This window comes from Coenobita brevimanus, chromosome 51 (genome assembly GCF_032717465.1).
Source record: "Coenobita brevimanus isolate Jiangsu-jjx chromosome 51, ASM3271746v2, whole genome shotgun sequence".
NCBI classification, from domain to species: domain Eukaryota; kingdom Metazoa; phylum Arthropoda; class Malacostraca; order Decapoda; family Coenobitidae; genus Coenobita; species Coenobita brevimanus.
In genome coordinates, this window is record NC_137004.1 from 37,867,033 (window position 1) to 37,887,347 (window position 20,315).

Genomic DNA, 20,315 nt, shown 5'->3' on the forward strand with positions numbered 1-20,315 from the left:
GAGACCTTCATCCACAATGAATCGACTGCTGCAAACCCAGCATATGAAATACCTGTTCAGTGATAATTATTCATTAGTCCTTACCTGTTGTACCTGTTCAGTGATAATTATTCATTAGTCCTTTCCTGTTGTAGTGGTTCATTTTTGGATGTGTACCTCATGCAGCTCTTTTCACGTAAGTTTACTGGTAACCCTTTATTTCTCTTTGCCCTTTTATTTCTGCTGATCCCATCTCTTCACATGTTTTGCCTTTACAGAACATTAACTAGGTATGTTTATTATATAAACAAATATAAATGTAGGAAATTAATCAGTTTTGGTTACATTTTGTAACACCTTATGCTATACTAATAAGCTTTGATTATATTTTCAACACCAAATGTAGTAACTCAGTATTTGTTGAACCCAGAATCACCTTTAAGGGTGGCTCTTTAGTTTTAAAGATATGGTCATTCTGCATGGGTCGGATGTATTTGTCTGTCTAAAATTCAAGGACATCCCACTTCATAATCCAGAAAGTATTCTTACAGTGCAAACCCATGCATGTTTAGGAAGAGGAAGAGTCAACAGGATAACATTTCACCTGTACAAAAGTGCCTGTGATTTTATTAAGCCCAGCCCTGAAAATTTTTTAGATGGGTTCTGTACAAGGCTGTCATTAACGTTGGGAAATACGACTGTCTGAGAAAAATTTGACTACAAGCTTAGTAAATACCCACACAATCTTCACTCTTGGGTAGGAACCTGGCCAACAAGTTAATATATTTCAAGATGTGACAGTGCAGTAATAGTCTTAATTACACATTTGATATTCCTTTTTTTACTAGTTTCTAGCAGTTGTTCGGAAGTAATTTCAGAATATGGTTTTGATGCTTAGTTAAGCTTACAACCCAGTAAAAATTTCATATGTACCATTGCCAGCCCTTGTATGGGTGTTCTGTAAAGGAAGCATGGCATGGTACCATTTTTATTTTTATTTGATTTTTTTAAAAATTTATGTGATGAGATACTGGAAAATATTTTTAACCATTTGGAAGCAGGAGCAGCTGAACCTGGTTGGCAAAACCAATAATTCCACCATTTATGAAAGAGTAAAGCATCAGATATGCTGCATGTACAGGTTGCTTTGAAATCCTGCCCAAATATGGCTTTGGTGAAGATTGTCTGGGTTACAAGGTTGAAGTATGTGATGTTATAGAGGTACACCCCAGTGGCAGATGAATAATTTTTCTTTTTTTTCTTTTTTCTTTTTTTAAATAATGTATGTTATTGTGTTTACTGTATATTATCATCATGTCATAAAACCATTTACTGTAATCAATGTCAAAACTGGGAATGCTTTATATATACGGTATACAGCATTCCCTAACTATTCATTTCTTTGAGTTAGTGATAAGTGACTGCTGTACATTATATTAAGCAATAGAAATTATATGTTGGTATGTTGTGTACTTAATATACTGAAAATGTATACCAAAGTAGTCAATGCAATTGCTTTACCATTCTAAGCAGTATTATAAATGAGTAATATCTGTTTTGAGAATATCATAAAATGACATAATGGAATGTAGTATATCTTGAGATACTGTAGAAAATTTGAATTCTAAAATTGTCATATAGATCCCATGTTACTGTTTACTGTATTTCTTGAGTCAATATTCCTGAATTTTGATATGATACTTTCCTTATTTTTCCTTTTAGAAATAAGGATGTAAATGAACAGAATGTTATTATACAGCTTCTTTCTTGATGGAGAAAGAATGGTACTTCCTAAAGGATTGTAAATTTGAAACATCTAAACTGTATGACAGTAATGGATCTGGAAAAAGTCTGTGACTAGTTGAGGAGAAAGAGATTATGGGAGGCGTGTTTCCTGTACACCAGGAAGTCATTTACTATGCTGAGTGGTAACCATATAACCAAATTATGGCACCTGGTGGTTTAGTGGGTAATTAAGGCAGTCTAGTCAGATTGAGCCAGTGCAGGATTATATCCAAGGGGTAATTGGGGTTTATTACTCACGTAATGCCACTCATGGATGAGTGAGGCTGGTCACTCGCATCTTGAATGTTAGGGCCTACTTGCCTAGCCCTGGGCTCTTACGCTTCTCGTGGGGCATCACTGGATCAGGTGATGAGTGAATGAATGAATGTCATATGTATAGTTTATGTACAGTCTATCCATCTATCTGTCTGTCTATAGCCAGACACTACAATCCCCTAAGGGGTGACTGTTTGTCTTTGAGTTGTTTTATGGGAAGGGGCACTAATCTTCTGCCAACCCACTGGATCAGGTGATGAGTGAATGAATGTGTCATATGTATAGTTTATGTACAGTCTATCTGTCTATCTATAGCCAGACACCAGTCCCCTAAGGGGTGACTGTTTGTTTTTGAGTTAGTTGTTTTATGGGAAGGGGCACTAACCTTCTGCCAACCCACTTGTTGACACTTAAGGAGCACATATGGGGTTATGTAGTTACCACCCTGCATTGTAAATGGTTTCCTGGTTTACAGGAAATATATAGTGTGTAAGGAAAGTAGCTAAATGAGGTGAGGAGTTATTGTAATGGTTCTGCGAAAATTCTTGGGTAAGCTGCCCCATCATCATTGAATAATACTGTATCGTTTATAGTGTTGAATCATGCTCAGACTTGTGTCCCTGCAGCTGACATACTTGGTTATCTCAAGCCCATTGGTGAAAGCCCATTGCCACTGTCTCAAGGTTGCAAGCACACTGGCGTTGGCTTACATTGGTGAATGGAAGGAGCTAGGTGGCTGAGCACTGATTGCACCATTATATAGAACACTAGCAATATAAATAAAAAATAACTAAACCCAATAGACCAGAACCACTAAGAAGATGATGGAATGGTGGAGGGTGGTGTGGCAGGGTGGAATGAGTACATTCTATAAAAGTGCACATTGTAGAAGAGTCAGCATTGGCAGTATTGAAGATGGGGTTAAGAAAAATAGTGTGGGGTACGTGGAGAGTTGCAGATGGGAAAGATGTTCTAAGTAGTGGTTGATAGGACAGAGTACAGGTACTGTAGTACACCTAATAAAAATGGACATTATACTGTATCATGCATGGTATGAGGGTAGTGAAAGTATATGAGGGTAGTGAAAGTTTATATCAAATTTTTTAAGAACAACAACAGAAGAATAAAGTTGCCCCAGTCTCACATACCTGGCATCTCACACCACAGATAATTATGATAAAGCATTTGATTCAGTTGATACTGGAGATATGAGAGGAAAACAGAGACAGGGGCTTAGAAGTAATCTACAGTATGTTAAAGTACTGGAAGACATCTTTGGAGATAGCACTGCTATTATTACATTCTATAAGAATAGCCAGGATAATCCATGAATGAAATCAGACAGGGACAGAAAATTTTGCCAGAGTTATTCACTGCATGCCAGAGAACACTTTTAGTAACAATGTGGGATGATCAGCAGACAACATATGATTCCAACATGTGATTCCAAAGAGAATCTACAAGAAATGGGAATTAAGCTGAATAGAGAGAGTGTGAAAGTGGGCTTTAGGATGTCTCTGGAGGGAAGAGTAAAGTCTAGAGGATATGGTGCAGGCAAAGAACATCTGTTTGTTTAAAAACAGACTGGAAGAATCCAGAGATGGAGATAAGATAGCACAAACCAAGCTCAAATCATGTATAACACAGCTAGGTAAATACAAACCTCATAAAGAGGCTTCTTCACGTGATGGCAAAGGTGGGCAGCTGCTGTGTGATTATGCAAAATGCTCCTCATCTCCCTCCTTATCCTCTGAAAGGAGGATGGTGGACTGTAGGAGGGGAGCAACTTCAGTTTGCAGTCTACTGGGTTCACATTCAGATAAACCTGGGGTTACAGTTGCTACTACTGCTGCTAGGTAAATACTTTAGGTAAACAAACACACACACACACACACACACACACACACACACACACCGCTCGCTGGTGCAGTGGTAACGTTCTCGCTTGCCATCTGGTAGACGGGAGTTCGCGCCTCGCTCAGGTTGCGAAAAGTTTCACTGACGAAGTGGGTGGTTACTGTCCCCCTTGAGCAAGGGGACGGGTGTGTGCATGTGTGAAGGTCACAGCCTTGCCCTTAGATCGGACTATATGAGCTCTCAGCTCCCTTCCGGGAGGGTAAAAGCTGACGATCACGACCATCAGGTGATCCTGACCGACCCGGTGAATTACACACACACACACACACACACACACACACACACACACACGAACTTGACTCATTCCTGTAAAGATACAATTAGGTAAGAACACACACACACACACACACACACAGAGAAAACACTGCATGCCTGTACAGTGCACACACACACACAAAGAGTGCTCTACAATGAACTGATGTCATGTTCACGTGGAGTCGACAGTGACATCACATGGCCCTCTGTATTAACTTTTTTCACCACATTTATGGAGGGAACATCACATGTGTTACCTCCTGTGTTAATGATGCAAGAAACAAGCATTACTGGTTACTGAGGACTGACAGTACAGTACACAAATACTGTACAAAGCACAATCATTCTGTAATGAATAGTTTTCAAGGGACCTAACTCTGTTGTATAATGGGGGTGACGTTAGTGGCAAAGCCAGAGACTGAGAAGTAAAGAAAGACAGAGAACAAGATAGAGGGATGAATAGAGTGAATATGTTGTGAATAGATTAGATTGAATAAGTCAGAATGGAGAACAATGGAAGAGGCCTTTGTCCTGCAGTGAAATGATGATGATCATAAACATTTCCCATTGGTTCTATTTAAGCCATGATCTTTCTGTACCAATTCATTCGTTTTTATAACTTGTTTATCTCAGAGGTAGCTCAGATCAACACACTCAAGGTGAGTCTTCACTTTCAGTTTCAGGAATATAGTCAGGATCTTTGTCCAGTGAATCTTCACTTTCATATTCAGTAAGACTGCCGACTATGTCACTTTCGGAAGACTAGTCTGAATCGTTGTGCAATTACTCTTCACTTTTAGATTCAGTAAGACTGACCATCTGACTTTCAGTTTCAGTTTTGGGAAAATAGTCAGGATCTTCATTCAATGAATCTTCCTTTTCAGATACAGATTCAGCAAGATTGTCGACTGACTCCTTATTTTCAGTCACAAATTCAGGAAGATAATCAGGATCCTTGCCCAGTGAATACTCGCTTGCAGATTCATTTGTAAAAACTGAGTCAGAGGATTCATCACATCTTGGGATTTCAGTGTATTTTGGAGGTACTTATCTCTTTTGCCTTTGTCCTCTAAGTTTCCGTAGGTTTTGTATTCCCTCAGAAATTCCTGCACACTCAGCAAAGCATAATTTCCATGCAGATCTAAGAGCTTCATACCTGATGGCTAAGGCCTCAATTTGTTTGAATGACTAAGCTCCTTTTGCCTAAAGCCATGCAAACTCTTTGTGGCGTATCCGAAGATCAATTTCATAAAAGGCGAGGTCGCATTTTAGTCTTCTCATAACCTCTCTGTCATCAGATAAACTCATTCTAGAGGTCTTCCCCAGCCTGGTAAGTTGTGGGGTTTTAGTGTCTCTCACTGAGTGGTTCTGCGACATTTGTACTCCTAAATCTCTCTTGAGCAAGGAAAATCTATACAATAAATGCCCTGTAAATTTTAGGATAATTTTGTACACTCCTTCCCTTGCAGTTTTTACAGGAGCAAATTTTTAAAGTTGTTTAATAATCTAAGCCCTGGCTTCTATGCTTATGATATAAGTGCAGAACCAATCACATGTATTGTAGTTTACCTAGAATTATTTACAGATGCATTTATTGTACATCAGTGACCCACAGCAGGGTCTCTTTAACCCTAGTCTGTCAGAACTTAAACAGGGATCTGGGTATATATAATGATAGTTGCATGTTGTAGTGTAGAGGAATGTTTGTTGGGTGCTTCCTGGTCAGTCATGTGGGTCCAGTTGTAGTAAGATAAAGTACTTTAGTGATGATAACTGTATATGGAGGTCATGGAATGGTGAGCATGGTAGTAATGGTGTTAGGGTACAGCAGTGATGATAATTTTAAATAACAGTTATGGAGGTGGAGCGATATTGGTGAGGTATAGTGGAAATAAAGTAATGGTTGTGGTGGTGTTGGTGATGAATGTGGCCCAGATAAGGTACAGTGATGAAAATCACATTGGTAATGATGATGAGGAGTGTTATATTGATGAGGTAGTGATGATATTATGATATAGCTTTGATATTGTTGGTGATGATAGGGGTTATAACTGTTATGACCTAATGCTACCTGTGATGCTGTTTGCTGATCCAATTAATGTTCTAGGAGCATGGCTGTAAAACACCCATTGATGAAAACCCGCCCTGCAGGAAAATGTGTCCATGTCCTTTAGCAGTTGGCTGTGGGTCGTTACGCAGCATTGTGGGTGGTGGATTTTGAGGTTCCATGATCAAATCTTGTGCATAACATAGTACAGCAGAAGTAGTCAAAGCATTTCTTAGGTAGCTATAATGAGTATACCTTCTTGGGGTACAGTATATAAGTAACAAAAACATTTTATAGAGTGTCATTTCTGTCACACCAGAGAAAGCTTCATTACTTTACTTTTTAATACTGTACAGAATATGGAAAATTCAGATTGTTTGATAACATACTGTACCTGTACCATAAAATATATGGACAAGTAAGCAGAGCAGAGGCTGCAAGGGGAGAAATAAAAGAGGTCTAGTTTGTTGACAGTTGATACCAGTAGAATAGTATCAGCCAGGTGCTGTCACTCAGTATGGCAAAATAGGAAAAGAAACTGTCCACCTGTCTGCCCACATTGATGGCATGGGGGAGGGGAGCTATCTGCACTTTCAGCTAAATTATGGTGAATACAGTTGTAGTTAGTAATCCTGTTGTACACTTGGAAATTCAAGTTAATAAATAAAAGTTCAAAGTCATCCAGCCTGCCTGAATATTACTGGTTAGTTTTGCAAGATCTCATTATGTTTTGACATGATTTCAAGGTTTTAAATAAGCACTATATTGACCACAGTTCCACTTATTGTAATGTGAAGAAGGAAAAGCTATTGACCCAATAGGCTGTACATAGAGGCCTTAAAGGACAAGGGTTTAACAGCACAGTTTGTCTTCCAACTTAGCAGTAAAAATAATTCTTTTTATTTAAGTACACTTTGGATTGCTCAGAATGCCTTTTGTTTGCAAACCTGCTTTAAAGCTAGTTTTGGATTATTTTATTCCTTTGCCCAGTTGCTATGAATCGGTTGTTTAAGCCATGCTTTCTGCTAGTACTCAGTAGGGTGGCTGGGGACCAGTACACTGTTGGTGAACATTTGATCAATGTTTATTTTAAACTCCCTTCTCCATATCCAATGAGATCTGTGAGATTACCACACATTTATTTTATTGTTATTTTATGCATTCAGCTCTGGGCATTAGGCTTAACAGCTCATTCCGTGAGGCTCAGCAGTCTAAGCTCCTTCATACCAGAGACCTTCATATTGCCACTTTTGTGCCAACACTGAACATCCATTTTGAATACATGCTAGGGCTGTCTCCTACAAGACTGGTGTATTGGTAAAGGTATTAGCAGGGATGTTCTCAGAACATCTCACTGGATCTTATGATAGATCAGTGAAGTCTGTTTCGTCAGACTCAGACCCTTAAACTGTTCCCTACCCTATCCAGGAATTGAACTCACATCCATTAGGACACCCAGATACCTTCTTCTAACTCAGCCACCATCATCTCCACGATAATGTGAATTGTTTGTAGTAATGATTATTTGGGGTACATGTCATGTGCTGATAGGTGGGCCCAGAGCTAGCTCTGTGAGTAAAGTAAGAAGTGGTTGGAGGAATTTCAGGGAGCTGGTGCCTCTCTAACACTGAGATGGTTCTCCCTCCATGCTAAGGGATCACTGTATGCTACATGTGTTAGGAGTGTAATGCTGCGTGGTAGTGAGACCTGGGCAGCAAAGGAAGAGGAAGATATTTGTAGGATCAAACATACAGAAATGACAGTGATTAAATGGATGTGTAATTCATTCTTGAATGCGAGGCCTGGAGGTCTGAGGTTGTGATTGAAAAGTTAAGAGGAAGGATGGGACTTGAATATATTGGTATAGTGATGAGGAGGGGTTGACTGAGATGGTTTGGGCATGTTGAGAGGATTGAAGATAACACCCAAGCCGTGGAGTTTGTATTAATAATTAACCAAAAGTCCCTTGCCCTCAGAAAATAGTAAAGTGAACACGCTACCAGTAAATTCCGCCTCATACTACCATAATCACAATTAGACCCCAGTGCCTTACACCCTCCCCTATTGAGCCTCATCTCAACTCCTCCACGCGCTCAGAGACCTTGGACTGTACTAATTCTGCATACTCCGCCTCAAGTGTTATTTTAGTGTATTCTCCCATAGTATCCTGTGAGATACTAATTATCTATGTATAAGTGCTTGTGATCAACCATATATTGTGTTTGTAACATCTGCTGTTGTCCCTTGTCTGACTGAGTAATACACATGTAAGGTTATTGCCTGGAGGTTTTGTGTCCTGCCTCTCTCTTATTTGTCCTAAGCCCCGGTCTCGAAAGAGAACCCCGCTCCATGTTAGGTGTCTGAGGAACGGGAAGTCGAGCCTTAAACACCTAGCATTACAAATAGACTCAAAAACCTTTGAGACACAGGATGTTAAAGCACCTGGATGATAGTTAAAGAGTTGGGAATGGTCACCCTTCTTTGTGACTGGCTGAATGAGAGCAAACTTCCAGCAGGAAGGAAAGGTACAAGTTGGAAGATAAAGGTGAGAGTTTACCTAGGCAGAGTGTAAGCACAGAAGCACAGTGCTTGAGGACAACAGGAGGGACTCCATCAGGCCCATATGCCTTGTTAGTATTGAGGCCAGTGATGGCAGAAAATACATCAGCTGAAGACATTTTAATGTCAGCCATAAGGAAGTCAGAGAGGGGAAGTGATGAAGGAACAGCACCATAATCGTCTAAGGTGGAATTGGAGGAGAAAGTCTGAGCGATGAACACACTCTCTCTCCCAGTTTCCTTGGCATCAACACTGACCTTTCTTCTCAAAGAACCACCAACCCACTTCCTATCACCATGGCTCTTTCCAACCTTATTCCTTTCCCTGCTGTCTCTACTACACCAGTCCCCCTGGCCTGTTCAAACTTCAGCCCAGCTACACATCATCTAGCTACCTGTTTCAATTAGCTGAAAAACCAAATATCCAGTCTGCAAATACCGACACCTTCCATGCTTGGGAGCACAGCAGAGGTTGGGTGCTCTGCCATCTGTGTGTTGAACACATGGGAAGCAGTCAGGAAAACACCTGGCCAAAATTCAAGCAGAGATTGCAAAGCCTGAAAATGCTTACCAGTTGCTGTGCAGCCAGAATCATTCACTCTGAAAAACCTCAGCATTTACAACCTTACTGGCCCATCATTAGGAGCCAGGATATGCTACGCAGTCCCAACACTAAAGGAAAGAATGGCTAATTGTTCCCAGTAGCATAATGTGCATGATTAACCGCAACCATTCCTTGGATTTAAACCATTATTGGCCACACTCAGCTGGGGCACCAACAAATAGAAGCCTACCAGGCATCTATTTGTTGGTAGAAGAGGGAGAAATTAAGGTGGAGGTAGGGAGAGATAGGGAAGATAAACAGAGAAGGAGGCATGCACAGGCAGTGGCAGGCTAAGTTTGGGAAGGCAGACAGAAATAGGGAAGATAGACAAAGGTAGGGAAGGCACATAGATAGGAAAGGTAGCAGAGGTAGGGAAGAAAGGCAGAGGCTGAGAGAGCAGACAGAGGCTGGAAAGACAGGCAGAGGTAGAGAAGGTTGGTAAGGGTGGTGGAAGGTTAGGGAGAAGGCAGTGGGAGTGAATAAAAGTAGATGTTAATACAATAACAGATATCAAACACGAGCGGAGAAGGTGACAAGGCAAAGGAAGACAACAAAGGTTTAAAAATTAGCATAAGAGGAGGAAGAGTAAAGAAGAGGCAAAACAGGGAAACAGAAATGAAGCAGGAGGAAGAAGAAGGGGTGAAAGCAGAGATGGAGGAGGAGGAAGAGGAGGAGAAGGGACATACAGAGGTGCAAGAGAATGAAGCAAGTAGAAATGCAGGAGGGAAAGGAGGGGCATGCAGAGGTGAAGGAGGAGGAGGAGAAGGAGGAGGGGCATACAGGAGTGAAGGAGAAGAAGAAGGAGCATCCAGAGGTAAAGGTTAAGGAGGAGAGACATGCATAGGTGAAAGAGTAGGAGGGGGAGGAAGCAGACATAGGAGGAGGAGGAAGAGGACAAGATAAACAGAGAAGGAGAAGGAGTTGGAAACCAGATGAGGAAGCGCAGGAGAAGGAAGGCAGGCAGAGAAGTTGGATAAAGGTGGAGGAGGCAAGAAGAGGTGATGGAGAAGGAGGGGGAGGCAAGCAGAAGAGATGGAAATGGAGAAAAAGGCACACAGAAGTAATGGAGAAGGAGGAGGCAAGCAAATGTGTGTAGTATTTTGTCCGTATGGTGAAAACTGTTGTACTACTCAGTATTAAACCTTTCAACACCATAGCCTCTTTTTAAAATTTTATCTTGGCAATATTCCAGACAATTTTATTTAGTTGCAGAGAGATTTTTTAGAAATGGAGAGGTTAGATGTTGCCATTATTAATCTCTTTTATTATTAAGTTGTTCGTCTGAATAAAATCGTCTGGCAGCAGAAAAGTAGACTTCAAATTACGTCCTCTGGTTGAAAGAGTTAATGATTATATAATTATATGGTCTTAGATGTGCAAATTAACCCTTTAGGCCAAGTGATAACTTTTTAAAACAATTTTTTCCCGTCAGACACTTGTATTCAATATGGAAAATGCCCTAGTAGTGAAGACTGGTTAACAAAGGTCAGGGCCGACCTTAGGAGCTAGGGAACATTTTTAGTGTGGCCTCCAGGTTCACAGCCAAGGTCTGTAGAATCACAGATATATAAATACAGTCTATGATCGACTTTATATCTCTATGGTGGAATGGAAAGCAATCAAAATGTGCGCTTAAAAAGTGAATGTAAGTTAATGGACCAAATAGATCTAAGCTACATTTTAATATAAAATCGCACACATGTAAGCCTACAAGTAAACAAACAAAATGTATAGATCACCTTTGAAAGGAACATAGTTCTCTGTAAAACCTGCAATGTGGTGTTAGGTGTATGTTGCAATGTAATGTTGTGTGTACTTGACAAGACTACTGTAGAGTAGATTAGGCCTATCCTAGCTCCTTAGCGAGGGACCCCGTTGCGTGGTAAAGCAGGCCCTGACGAAGGCTGTATCTAATCCCTTCAACTCGAAAAGCCTCTTCTAAAATTATAAAAAAAACGTCTAATGATCGCAAGAACTGAACTTTAAGGTGGTGGTGGCGATAACTGAGAATGATGGTGATGATGCAGAGATGGATTCAGTTAAACACACACACACATACACATTCCGCTCGCTGGTGCAGTGGTAACGTTCCCGCTTGCCAACTGGTGGACGGGAGTTCGCGCCTCGCTCAGGTTGCGAAAAGTTTCACTGACGAAGTGGGTGGTTACTGTCCCCCTCGAGCAAGGGGACGGGTGTGTGCGTGTGTGAAGGTCACAGCCTTGCCCTTAGATCGGACTGTATGAGCTTTCAACTCCCTTCCGGGAGGGTAAAAGCTGACGATCACGACCATCAAGTGATCCTGACCGACCCGGTGAATTACACACACACACACAACTTATTTAATCTAGCAATCACAATAATGCATTAAGAAATTCAGTGAAAAATAACACACATTTATATGTGTGTGTGTGTGTAATTTTACAATCAAAATTAAAACTCTTCCTTATCGATAATGTTTATGTTCATTCTTGATAGAATAGACAACTGAATTTTGTACAATAATTCCGTAACCATGTCGCTGGACAAAAAAAGAAAAGAAAGAAAGAAAAGAACTAAAAGGGGGGAGGGCGTCCAGTCTCCCTAGTCTGGATCGTCCATTGCGATGATAGTGTAAGGGTGATGGTAGTGGTGGTGACAATGGCGACCGTGATAGCGCAGCGTGATGGTCGTGACACAGAGTGATGATGAGGTGCTGTAACGTAATAGTAGGGGTGATGTAGCGTGATATTGGTGTGTAGTGTGATGGTGAGGAGATGTAGCCTGATGGTAAGGTGGTGTAGCGTGACGGTGAGCTGGTGTAGTGTGATGGTGAAGTGGTGTGTCATGATGGTGAGGTGATGTAGCGTGATAGTGATGTGGTGTTGCGTAATGATGAGGTGGTGTACCCCGTAGTGGGAGAAGCTGCAACTGATAACCTGCTTATCTGCTTCACCTGCCGCACTCCCACACCAGATAGACAGTAAGCGAATGGTGAGGCAGCACGAGGTGAGAGTAGTGTGGGGAGAGGCACAAACAGAACAAACATAATAAGAGAAACTGGTATGCGGAACCGAGGGATAAAGCAATAATAACGAGAAAACACACACATACAAAACACAAATATTAGATAGTGTGACGAGCTGTGGTCAATGAGAGGGCTGTACAAACGAGAAAATCCAAGAAGTAGTGTGTGCGTATACTTCAGAGACCACATCATCAGTCCAAATTGCAAAGCAGCTAAGCCCACAATGTTCATGGCTAAGGTAATCATCAGTAGCATCACAAACGTTACTGCAGCTACATTAAGAGTTGCTTCGTAACATGAGGTTATTGTTTGAGAATATGAAAGTAGGCGTATTAGCAATTATTTCCCAGGATGATGATGCCGTCAGTATTTACAGTAATTTGTGTGTGTGTGTGTGTGTGTGTGTGTGTGGCAGAATGAGTTTTGTGACATCAGATGGACGGCTCCAGGGGGTTGAATAGTGAGTGGATGGGAGTGTGGCTCATTCAGAGGGGCAGACTTTGGTTAGTATTTCATCCGTCAGGTTTTTCTGGCCCTCTGGAACACAACCTCACCCAAACTTGGGGTGAGATAGAAGGTCTGGGTGATGGTAATGATCATGACGATAAACAAGGGAGTTTCGTTGAATAGTCCTTTTTTGTCTTCAGAAATTTGTTCCTTAGACTTTTGTTGTTAAAATTTACAAGTTCATTCTTCTACTGCCAGGCGTGTTGGTTTCTTCTGCTGTTGCTGTTGTCCACCTGTCAGGTACTTGTCCGTGGCGAGTACCAAGTGGGACCCACTGAGGGAGTAGTCGCCCAAGACACACAATATGTCGAAGAATTAATCACCGAGGAAGAGATATCGGCCGAGGAGGAAATTATAGCTGAAGAGGATGTAAGGGAATATATATATATATATATATATATATATATATATATATATATATATATATATATATATATATATATATATATTAATGACATCTTAGTGTGATGAACACATTTGAAAATATTGCATGATTTAATACTCAGGTTTGAAAACTTAATACTTAAAGTAACCAGTGTTTATTATTGTTAAGTGTGTCAATGTGTGTGTGATAAAATCGTTTGTAAGAATGGAATCAATGGTGCCTAATGACCTATCCAGTTGTGTCAGCGGTGATAACAAGCACGACATAATGCAGGGTCTTTTGTAAACACTACTCATATTTCGACGTGGACCTAATTCTATGCTTATGACGGTGCTTCAGAGACAGTAAAATTTTTGTAGTTCGAAGTACAATTCCCTTTATGTTCCTCGAGATCAAGTAAGATTTAGTTAGAATGCAGGTCTTTCTGGCATAACACCTGAACACGATTAAAAGAATGATGAGTATGGAAAATATGAAGAGGGAATGGTTCTTTTTTACAGTAGGTATAATACCACTAGATCCTGTGTAGTTCATTCTTAACAGTTACAGTAATTCCACTGAGAAATGTTACACAGTTTGTTGGAAATTATTGAAAAAGTACTAAAAGGAGTATGTGGCAGCGGATTTCATGAATGGCAATTAAGAAAGCTTGAGCTACTGATAAAAAGATGCACAGGGAAATTTTCTAGGTAACGTATATCATTATATTTTTCAAAGTAAATTACGGCATGACAAAACGCATGCTGGTAGTAGCATACCTGGAGCATGTAACTAAGGACCTGAGGAATTAGACAGACACATGCTATGAGTCCGTATTCGTGACGTTATGTACTTGCAAGGGGACCACGTGTCACCTGTGTTCCCTTGCAAGTTACGACAGAGTATAAGACAAGTAAACGAATGCCACACCCAGAAATATACAAATCTGAGTCTTTTTCCATCTTTAACATTTATGCCTCCCTTAAGCTGGCTTTTTCCTCGTCACCTGCCTAGATTCACTCATACAATGTCTCATTCCTCTACCGACATACGGGCAGGAGGTGGAGTGGGATGAGGATCCGGCCAACATGGATGATGTAGCAGAGGCGGGCGGTATTTGCTCCAGACTCTCGCCGAAGGAGGTCTTCCACACCGACATCCACCCTCGCCTACTACGGGTTCTGGATGGTAAAGCACACACACACACACACACACACACACACACACACACACGAAAATTTATTGTCGCTGGCAGTTTTATAATCTTATATTTACATCTGTGTTATTACTCTTAATGCGTTTTCAGTGCTCTGTCGGAAACTGGTAGATGTATTCAGTATGATTTTTATACATTTTACTCATTCTTCATTTCACATCTGTTTTGTGTGCAGAGATGAGTCACTTTGTGGAGGCGGTGCTGGACAAACTGAAAGCCTCACTCGCCACACTCCTGCCTCACCTCGACCAGTCCCCCATGTGAGTTGGATTTCTTATTTTTTAAGGAAAGAACAGAACAGAGGAGAGGAAAGGAGCTATTATTATTATTATTATCATTAGTATTAGTATTAGAATTATTATCATTATTATTATTATTATCATTAGTATTATTGCCTAGGACTCACTGTGCGATAAAAGAATAAAAAGAATTATCAGAGTTGAATTTACGATCAGTTCTTTATTGCAACTGATTCAATTTTGCAGGACAAACAATAGGCACTGCAAGATTCTGCACTCACCTTTCATTGTGCATCCTGCACAACTAAGTACCTAACTATGATTTCGCTTGGAACTAACGTTTTAACATGAACAAAAGATATGGGAAGTTTCTCTGTTCTGCTTGTCCTTCCTGAGAGAGAGAGAGGGGGGGGGCTGAATGTGGGCCCTGGTTCAGAAACACTGCGAAGTAAATGTTCTCCTAAAACGGTAGGAAGGTGAAGTAATAACACAGACCTATGATTAAACTTGTACCTCAGCAGTCTTGGACCTAAGCATTAAGATGGTTGTGCATCCGATTTTGAAGAAACAGCTAGCTGGGAAACTGGTAGAGATCGTTTTAATTTCTTCACTACAGGGGATCGCTCAGGCTGAAAGAAATAGTCTGGTGGTAGTAAGAGTGAAGAATCTACTCGTCCTCTGAGTAATAGGAGTTCATCTTATAACTGTTCTCAGCATTAGCGGCAATTTTATTTATTTATTCATTTATTTATTTTGTTTATTCATTTGTCACGGGCACAGAGGTAAACTGAGCGTGGACGAACTGTTTGAGGAGCTTCGACTCTTCATGTTGGGTACGATGAAGGACGTGTATGATGTTATTAGGGTGGCGTGGCGGGAACTGATTCGAGCTCACACATACATAGCCACACCACCAAGGCAAGCACCCCCACCCTCCATCCTCAGAGCCCTCACAACTGTCAAAGGTATTACATAAAAGATAAGTACAATAGGATCTCGTGTAAAGTCGCCCTTTACACTACACATACACAGAATAGCACGAGATCAGCACAAATCCTGTTTTGTCATAGGTAAACACGCGCACGCACGCACACACACACACACACACACACACACACACACACACACACACATTCAAAACACCACTCAGAATCGATAGCAAAACACTAAAAGCACAACAGTAAGTAGATATTTGGATTGGTGAGTAAATCTAGAGAGTCAGACTAATAAGATTTGGGCTGTATGTTTTCTTTTCCGTAACTGTTATTCGCTATCCCTACGATATGACCCCCGCTCTACGCCCTTAAAAAAAAAAAAAAAAAAATGTGAAGCTGCACACTTTGCTTCGCTCAAACCTTGCCACCATGTATCCTTTGCAGGGGTCCAGAAGGAGGGTGAAGAGAGACCACTTTGAGGAAATGATAAACGATAAAGCCTTAACCCTCCTCTAGAGGCTCAGATGGGGGAGAACATTTTGAGGAAATAATAAATAATAGCACCTTATTCCCTGCAGAGGCCCGGAAAGAAGGTGAGAAGAGAGTAACTTGAGGAAATGATAAATAATAGTGCTTTATCCCTTGCAGAGGCCCAGAAGGAGGGTGAAGAGCGCCTGGTTGCCAGTTTGAAAGAATTCTCCATCACGCTCAAGGCGGTCCTCTTCAACTGTGAGTCTTTAGACCTCCTTAACTTTTGTGATCAATAATGTTTATTATTATTATTATTATTATTATTATTATTATTATTACTAGTAGTAGTAGTAGTAGTAGTAGTAGTTGTAGTAGTAGTAGTAGTAGTAGTAGTAAGACGAGTATTGTTATCTCCAGACGATTTTTTTCAACTCGGGAAGAATCTGAAGTAGTGAAGGGGTTTATTAAGGTGATGTATACCCCCTCCCGTTCGAAAAGAGCTCCCCCATAAGCTGAATAAGATCGTCTGAAATAGCAAAAATAAATAATAAACTACTTCACCAAAATTTTAGGAGTTTAACTCCTTGGATTCAGTGACGTCCTCTTTCATTATATTTCTGTGCTCTCCAGACGCTTGTATTCAGCTTGGGAGAGACTTTTCGATGGGGGGGGGGGAGTTAGATTCACCTCCATTAAATCACTACAAGAGGTCTCTCATTAGCTAAATATAATTGTCTGGATGTAGCAAAAAGAATCCGATCTCGTCATTTTCCATTGGTTTGCTTTTGTTTTTGTTTTTGCTTTTGTGTGTGTGTTTACCTTTTTTTTGTTTTTGCTTGTGTGTGTGTGTGTGTGTGTGTGTGTGTGTGTGTGTGTGTGTGTGTGTGTGTGTGTGTGTGTGCTGCTTCCAAACGATTTTATTCAGTCTTAGAGAGTTTTTTTTTTTTTTTACTAAAGGGATTAATGGAGACTATATTTAACCTCTCCAGTTCGAAAAGTCTCTCAGGCTTAATCAGATTGCCAGAACACAGCATTTGATAGCCCCATTCTTTAAGATTTGTTAATGGGTTTCATCACCCTCCGGCGGTGCACGTGGTACTTGACACGCGCCAAGTGCAGCATGTCGAAAGTCTTCAAACGAGGGCCACAGGCCAGAGTTTGTCGTGAAGGCATGAAACTTGGTAGGTAGATAGCCATCAATATATTCTGGGTATCCTCGGGGTGTAAGGCGACATTTCAGTGCTTTCGGAGTTAAATGGCCTCTCGTACAATGCCTCGCCGACAAAGGCCTTTTTACTGATATAGTATGCCTCGCAATACCTCTTTCTCAGAGACTTATTTTGCATATTACAACTTTTAATCATCTTTTATGCCACTGAGGCAAGCTATGTTAATACTAAGAATATATGAATAACAAATAGAATGTCAAGATGTATTGGGCATAGTCTACTAAGTCACAAATACTCGTAGATGCCATGAAACCTTCAATGGTACTATTAGGATCCACATCTGAGTAACGACTCTGAATGGATCATAAATGTGTTTGTGAATTCGGCCCATGCGTAATACGACCCCGTTTCTCCCCGCCACAGGCATCTACTCCGTCGGGGCGAAACTCAAGCTGACCAACGACACCAGCGAACATGAGGCTGCGCTGGAGATCACCAAAACGCTCCCTGAGGTTAGATTTGACTCATGGGTTAGCATTTGCCGTATTCTAAGTTGTTTTCTTTGTTGCTTAGGTGATATGCTATGTTTATTCTAACGTGGCCCAGATTTCATCCCTTTTCAGTTTATTTCTCGTAGCTCAGTGGCAGAAAGGCAATGCTACTGCTCTACATTTCATTCCACTGCACTTCTTTGTGACCAGGACCACATTTAGATGTTAATCTGTTTGTATAACTCAGCACTCAGGACAGAAAGATAGCGATTTTTAGGCAAAGTTTGAGTAAAAAGCAGTCTAAAATGTCCGTTAGATTTACCTTCCAGTTTACTTAATCCTTTCAACACCATGACGTGGTGATGGAGATTTTTTTTTGGGGGGGAGAGGGCGAGAATTTTTAATACGAGGAAATGAATTCCCCGAGCTAGACCTTGTTAGATCATATGGCCCTAGGTGACGGGAGATCGCTACCTCTCCCAGCAGAGCAGCTACCCGGATGGGGCGCGAACTCTCGACCCTTTGGTCTCCAGTCAGGCGCTCTACCACTGAGCCACCCTGCCCCCATGATGGTGAAGAGGGACGCCTTCACGTTGTGGCACTGATAGAACACTGTGACTCCGTTGCCTAGTTATACCAAAGTCCCTCACTTCCTTTCCTGTTCCCAAGAAGAATTTTTTTATTAATACACTGAAAAGGTCATGGCAGCGTAGCAACAGAGGGAACTGCCGCAACCTGGGAGGAAACGACAACAACAGCAACAACAATATAATGGAGTGCTGTTAACTTCCACTGTTACTTCCAGACGATTTTATGCAGCCAAGGAGAGACTTTTCGAAATGGAGGGTTAGATATAGCCTTCAATAACCCCGTCAGTACGAGATGCTTTTCCTGAGTTCAGTAGTTATTTGGTAGTGAGAGAGAGAGAGAGAGAGAGAGAGAGAGAGAGAGAGAGAGACGTCACCAGATTCAATGGGTGAAGACATCTAGACTTGATATTAATATCGACTTTGCTTTCAACATTCAGATGGCTCCTAACTTCCTGGGAACCCTGCTGTCGTCACTAATGCAGCGTGGAAGTGATCCTGAACTCTACCAGAAGATCCTCACCAACCCCTTCAGGTCCTTTACCCCAATTGTGGATCAGGTACTGTGTTTTTCACTGACCTATAGGCGGTTTGCTTTCATTTGGAAGATATCCGTAACCCCTTTTAGCTCAGCTGATGGCCAGGTGTTGTTAGACTGGTGGGCTCTTTTGGACACTAACCAAGGGCTCTCATTTGTACCTCATAACCCTCGTCGAATTTCATACAGTATTCAAGTTGTGCATGTACCCTAGTTCCGTTAGATGAAAGCAAACCGACTACAATGCATTGTTAAGCACCGTATATAATGTGAATATAGTGAATGCTAAGGAAATCAAGACACACCTGGAGAAACTACAGGGAAAGTTACATGAGCTCATTTTTTATACGCAATTTTTATTGCATCTGATATAGTTAAATTCGTTGATCGAATACGTAATATAGAAATGTTCGAGGTAATTATTCTTTAACTTAAATGGTGTAGCCTATTTGCTAACGATCAACGTATATTACTGTTGCGTAAGTTCTAGGGAAAGGTTTATCGGGAAAAAGATAAAAACAGCACTCGATATGTAAAACTTATTACAGAATATGTAATGTAAAAAACTGTGCGCAGTCATTATAAATCGTGTTCATTGTATTTTTAAGCCTCAAGATGTCTTAATTTAAGATAAACCGATAGAGTACAAAATCGTCCTTCCCGCCAGCTCTACGAGTCCTTGGAGACCATCATAGAAAATGGCGGCAGCGAGGAAGCTATGGAGGACTATTGGAGATCAGCCGTGAGGCTCGCACATCGCCATCTGCAAGACGATCCGCTGCTAGTTGAGAACTACTACGTCATTTACCAGAATGAGGAGTATCTGCACGAGCTGGTCCTTCAGTTGTTGGCCTCATTTTAATACGACCTAAAGGAACGTGTAATTTTGCTCATGTTGTTAGTCACTTCACTTCTATCACCTGCTTTTTCTTTGTTCCTGCTATCTTCGGACGATTTTATTTTGCATATGAGCTATTTTTCTAATTGGAAGGGTTATTTCATTAACCCTTTCAATTGTAAAGGTATATTTCATATTGCACATAACTCCCATCGCGATAAGTTGGTTAATTTCAGCCACACACTTAAGAACTCGTTCGGCTTCATGACAGGATGTGTAGATTTAATATAAAACATGTGGCAACAGTGGTGTTCCGGAAGCCAGGGTTTACCAGCAGCTGTACTACGGTTCTCAAGCCCCATTAACGCTTTCACCCCGATGTTCCCATGATTTGATTCACATTAGGAAGGATTTTTTAAATAGGAAGTGTTAAATAGTCTTAATTAACCCCTTCACTAGTAGATCCATAAGTAGCATAAATCGTCTGGTAGTAGTAAGAAGAAAATAAATATCAGTAGGTATTTTGTCACGGTCA

General features: G+C 41.0%; 1 protein-coding gene across 1 annotated transcript; it reads left to right on the forward strand.

Moving 5' to 3' along the window:
- Window positions 1-2,642: 2,642 nt before the first annotated feature.
- Window positions 2,643-19,804, forward strand: LOC145400223 (uncharacterized). Its single transcript, XM_080272738.1, has 10 exons — window positions 2,643-2,754; window positions 4,846-4,871; window positions 13,131-13,301; window positions 14,355-14,484; window positions 14,688-14,772; window positions 15,532-15,716; window positions 16,335-16,415; window positions 17,750-17,838; window positions 18,845-18,964; window positions 19,610-19,804. The coding sequence occupies exons 1-10, from the start codon at window positions 2,643-2,645 to the stop codon at window positions 19,802-19,804; spliced, it is 1,194 nt and encodes a 397-aa protein (XP_080128864.1).
- The last annotated feature ends 511 nt before the right edge of the window (window positions 19,805-20,315 follow it).

Bases quoted from the DNA above. Each gene is read 5' to 3' on its own strand.
- LOC145400223 (XM_080272738.1), top strand. From the start codon at position 2,643: ATGCTCAGACTTGTGTCCCTGCAGCTGACATACTTGGTTATCTCAAGC. The intron at 17,839-18,844 runs GTTAGATTTGAC...TTCAACATTCAG, and splicing joins TCACCAAAACGCTCCCTGAG to ATGGCTCCTAACTTCCTGGG. The intron at 18,965-19,609 runs GTACTGTGTTTT...CCTTCCCGCCAG, and splicing joins TTACCCCAATTGTGGATCAG to CTCTACGAGTCCTTGGAGAC.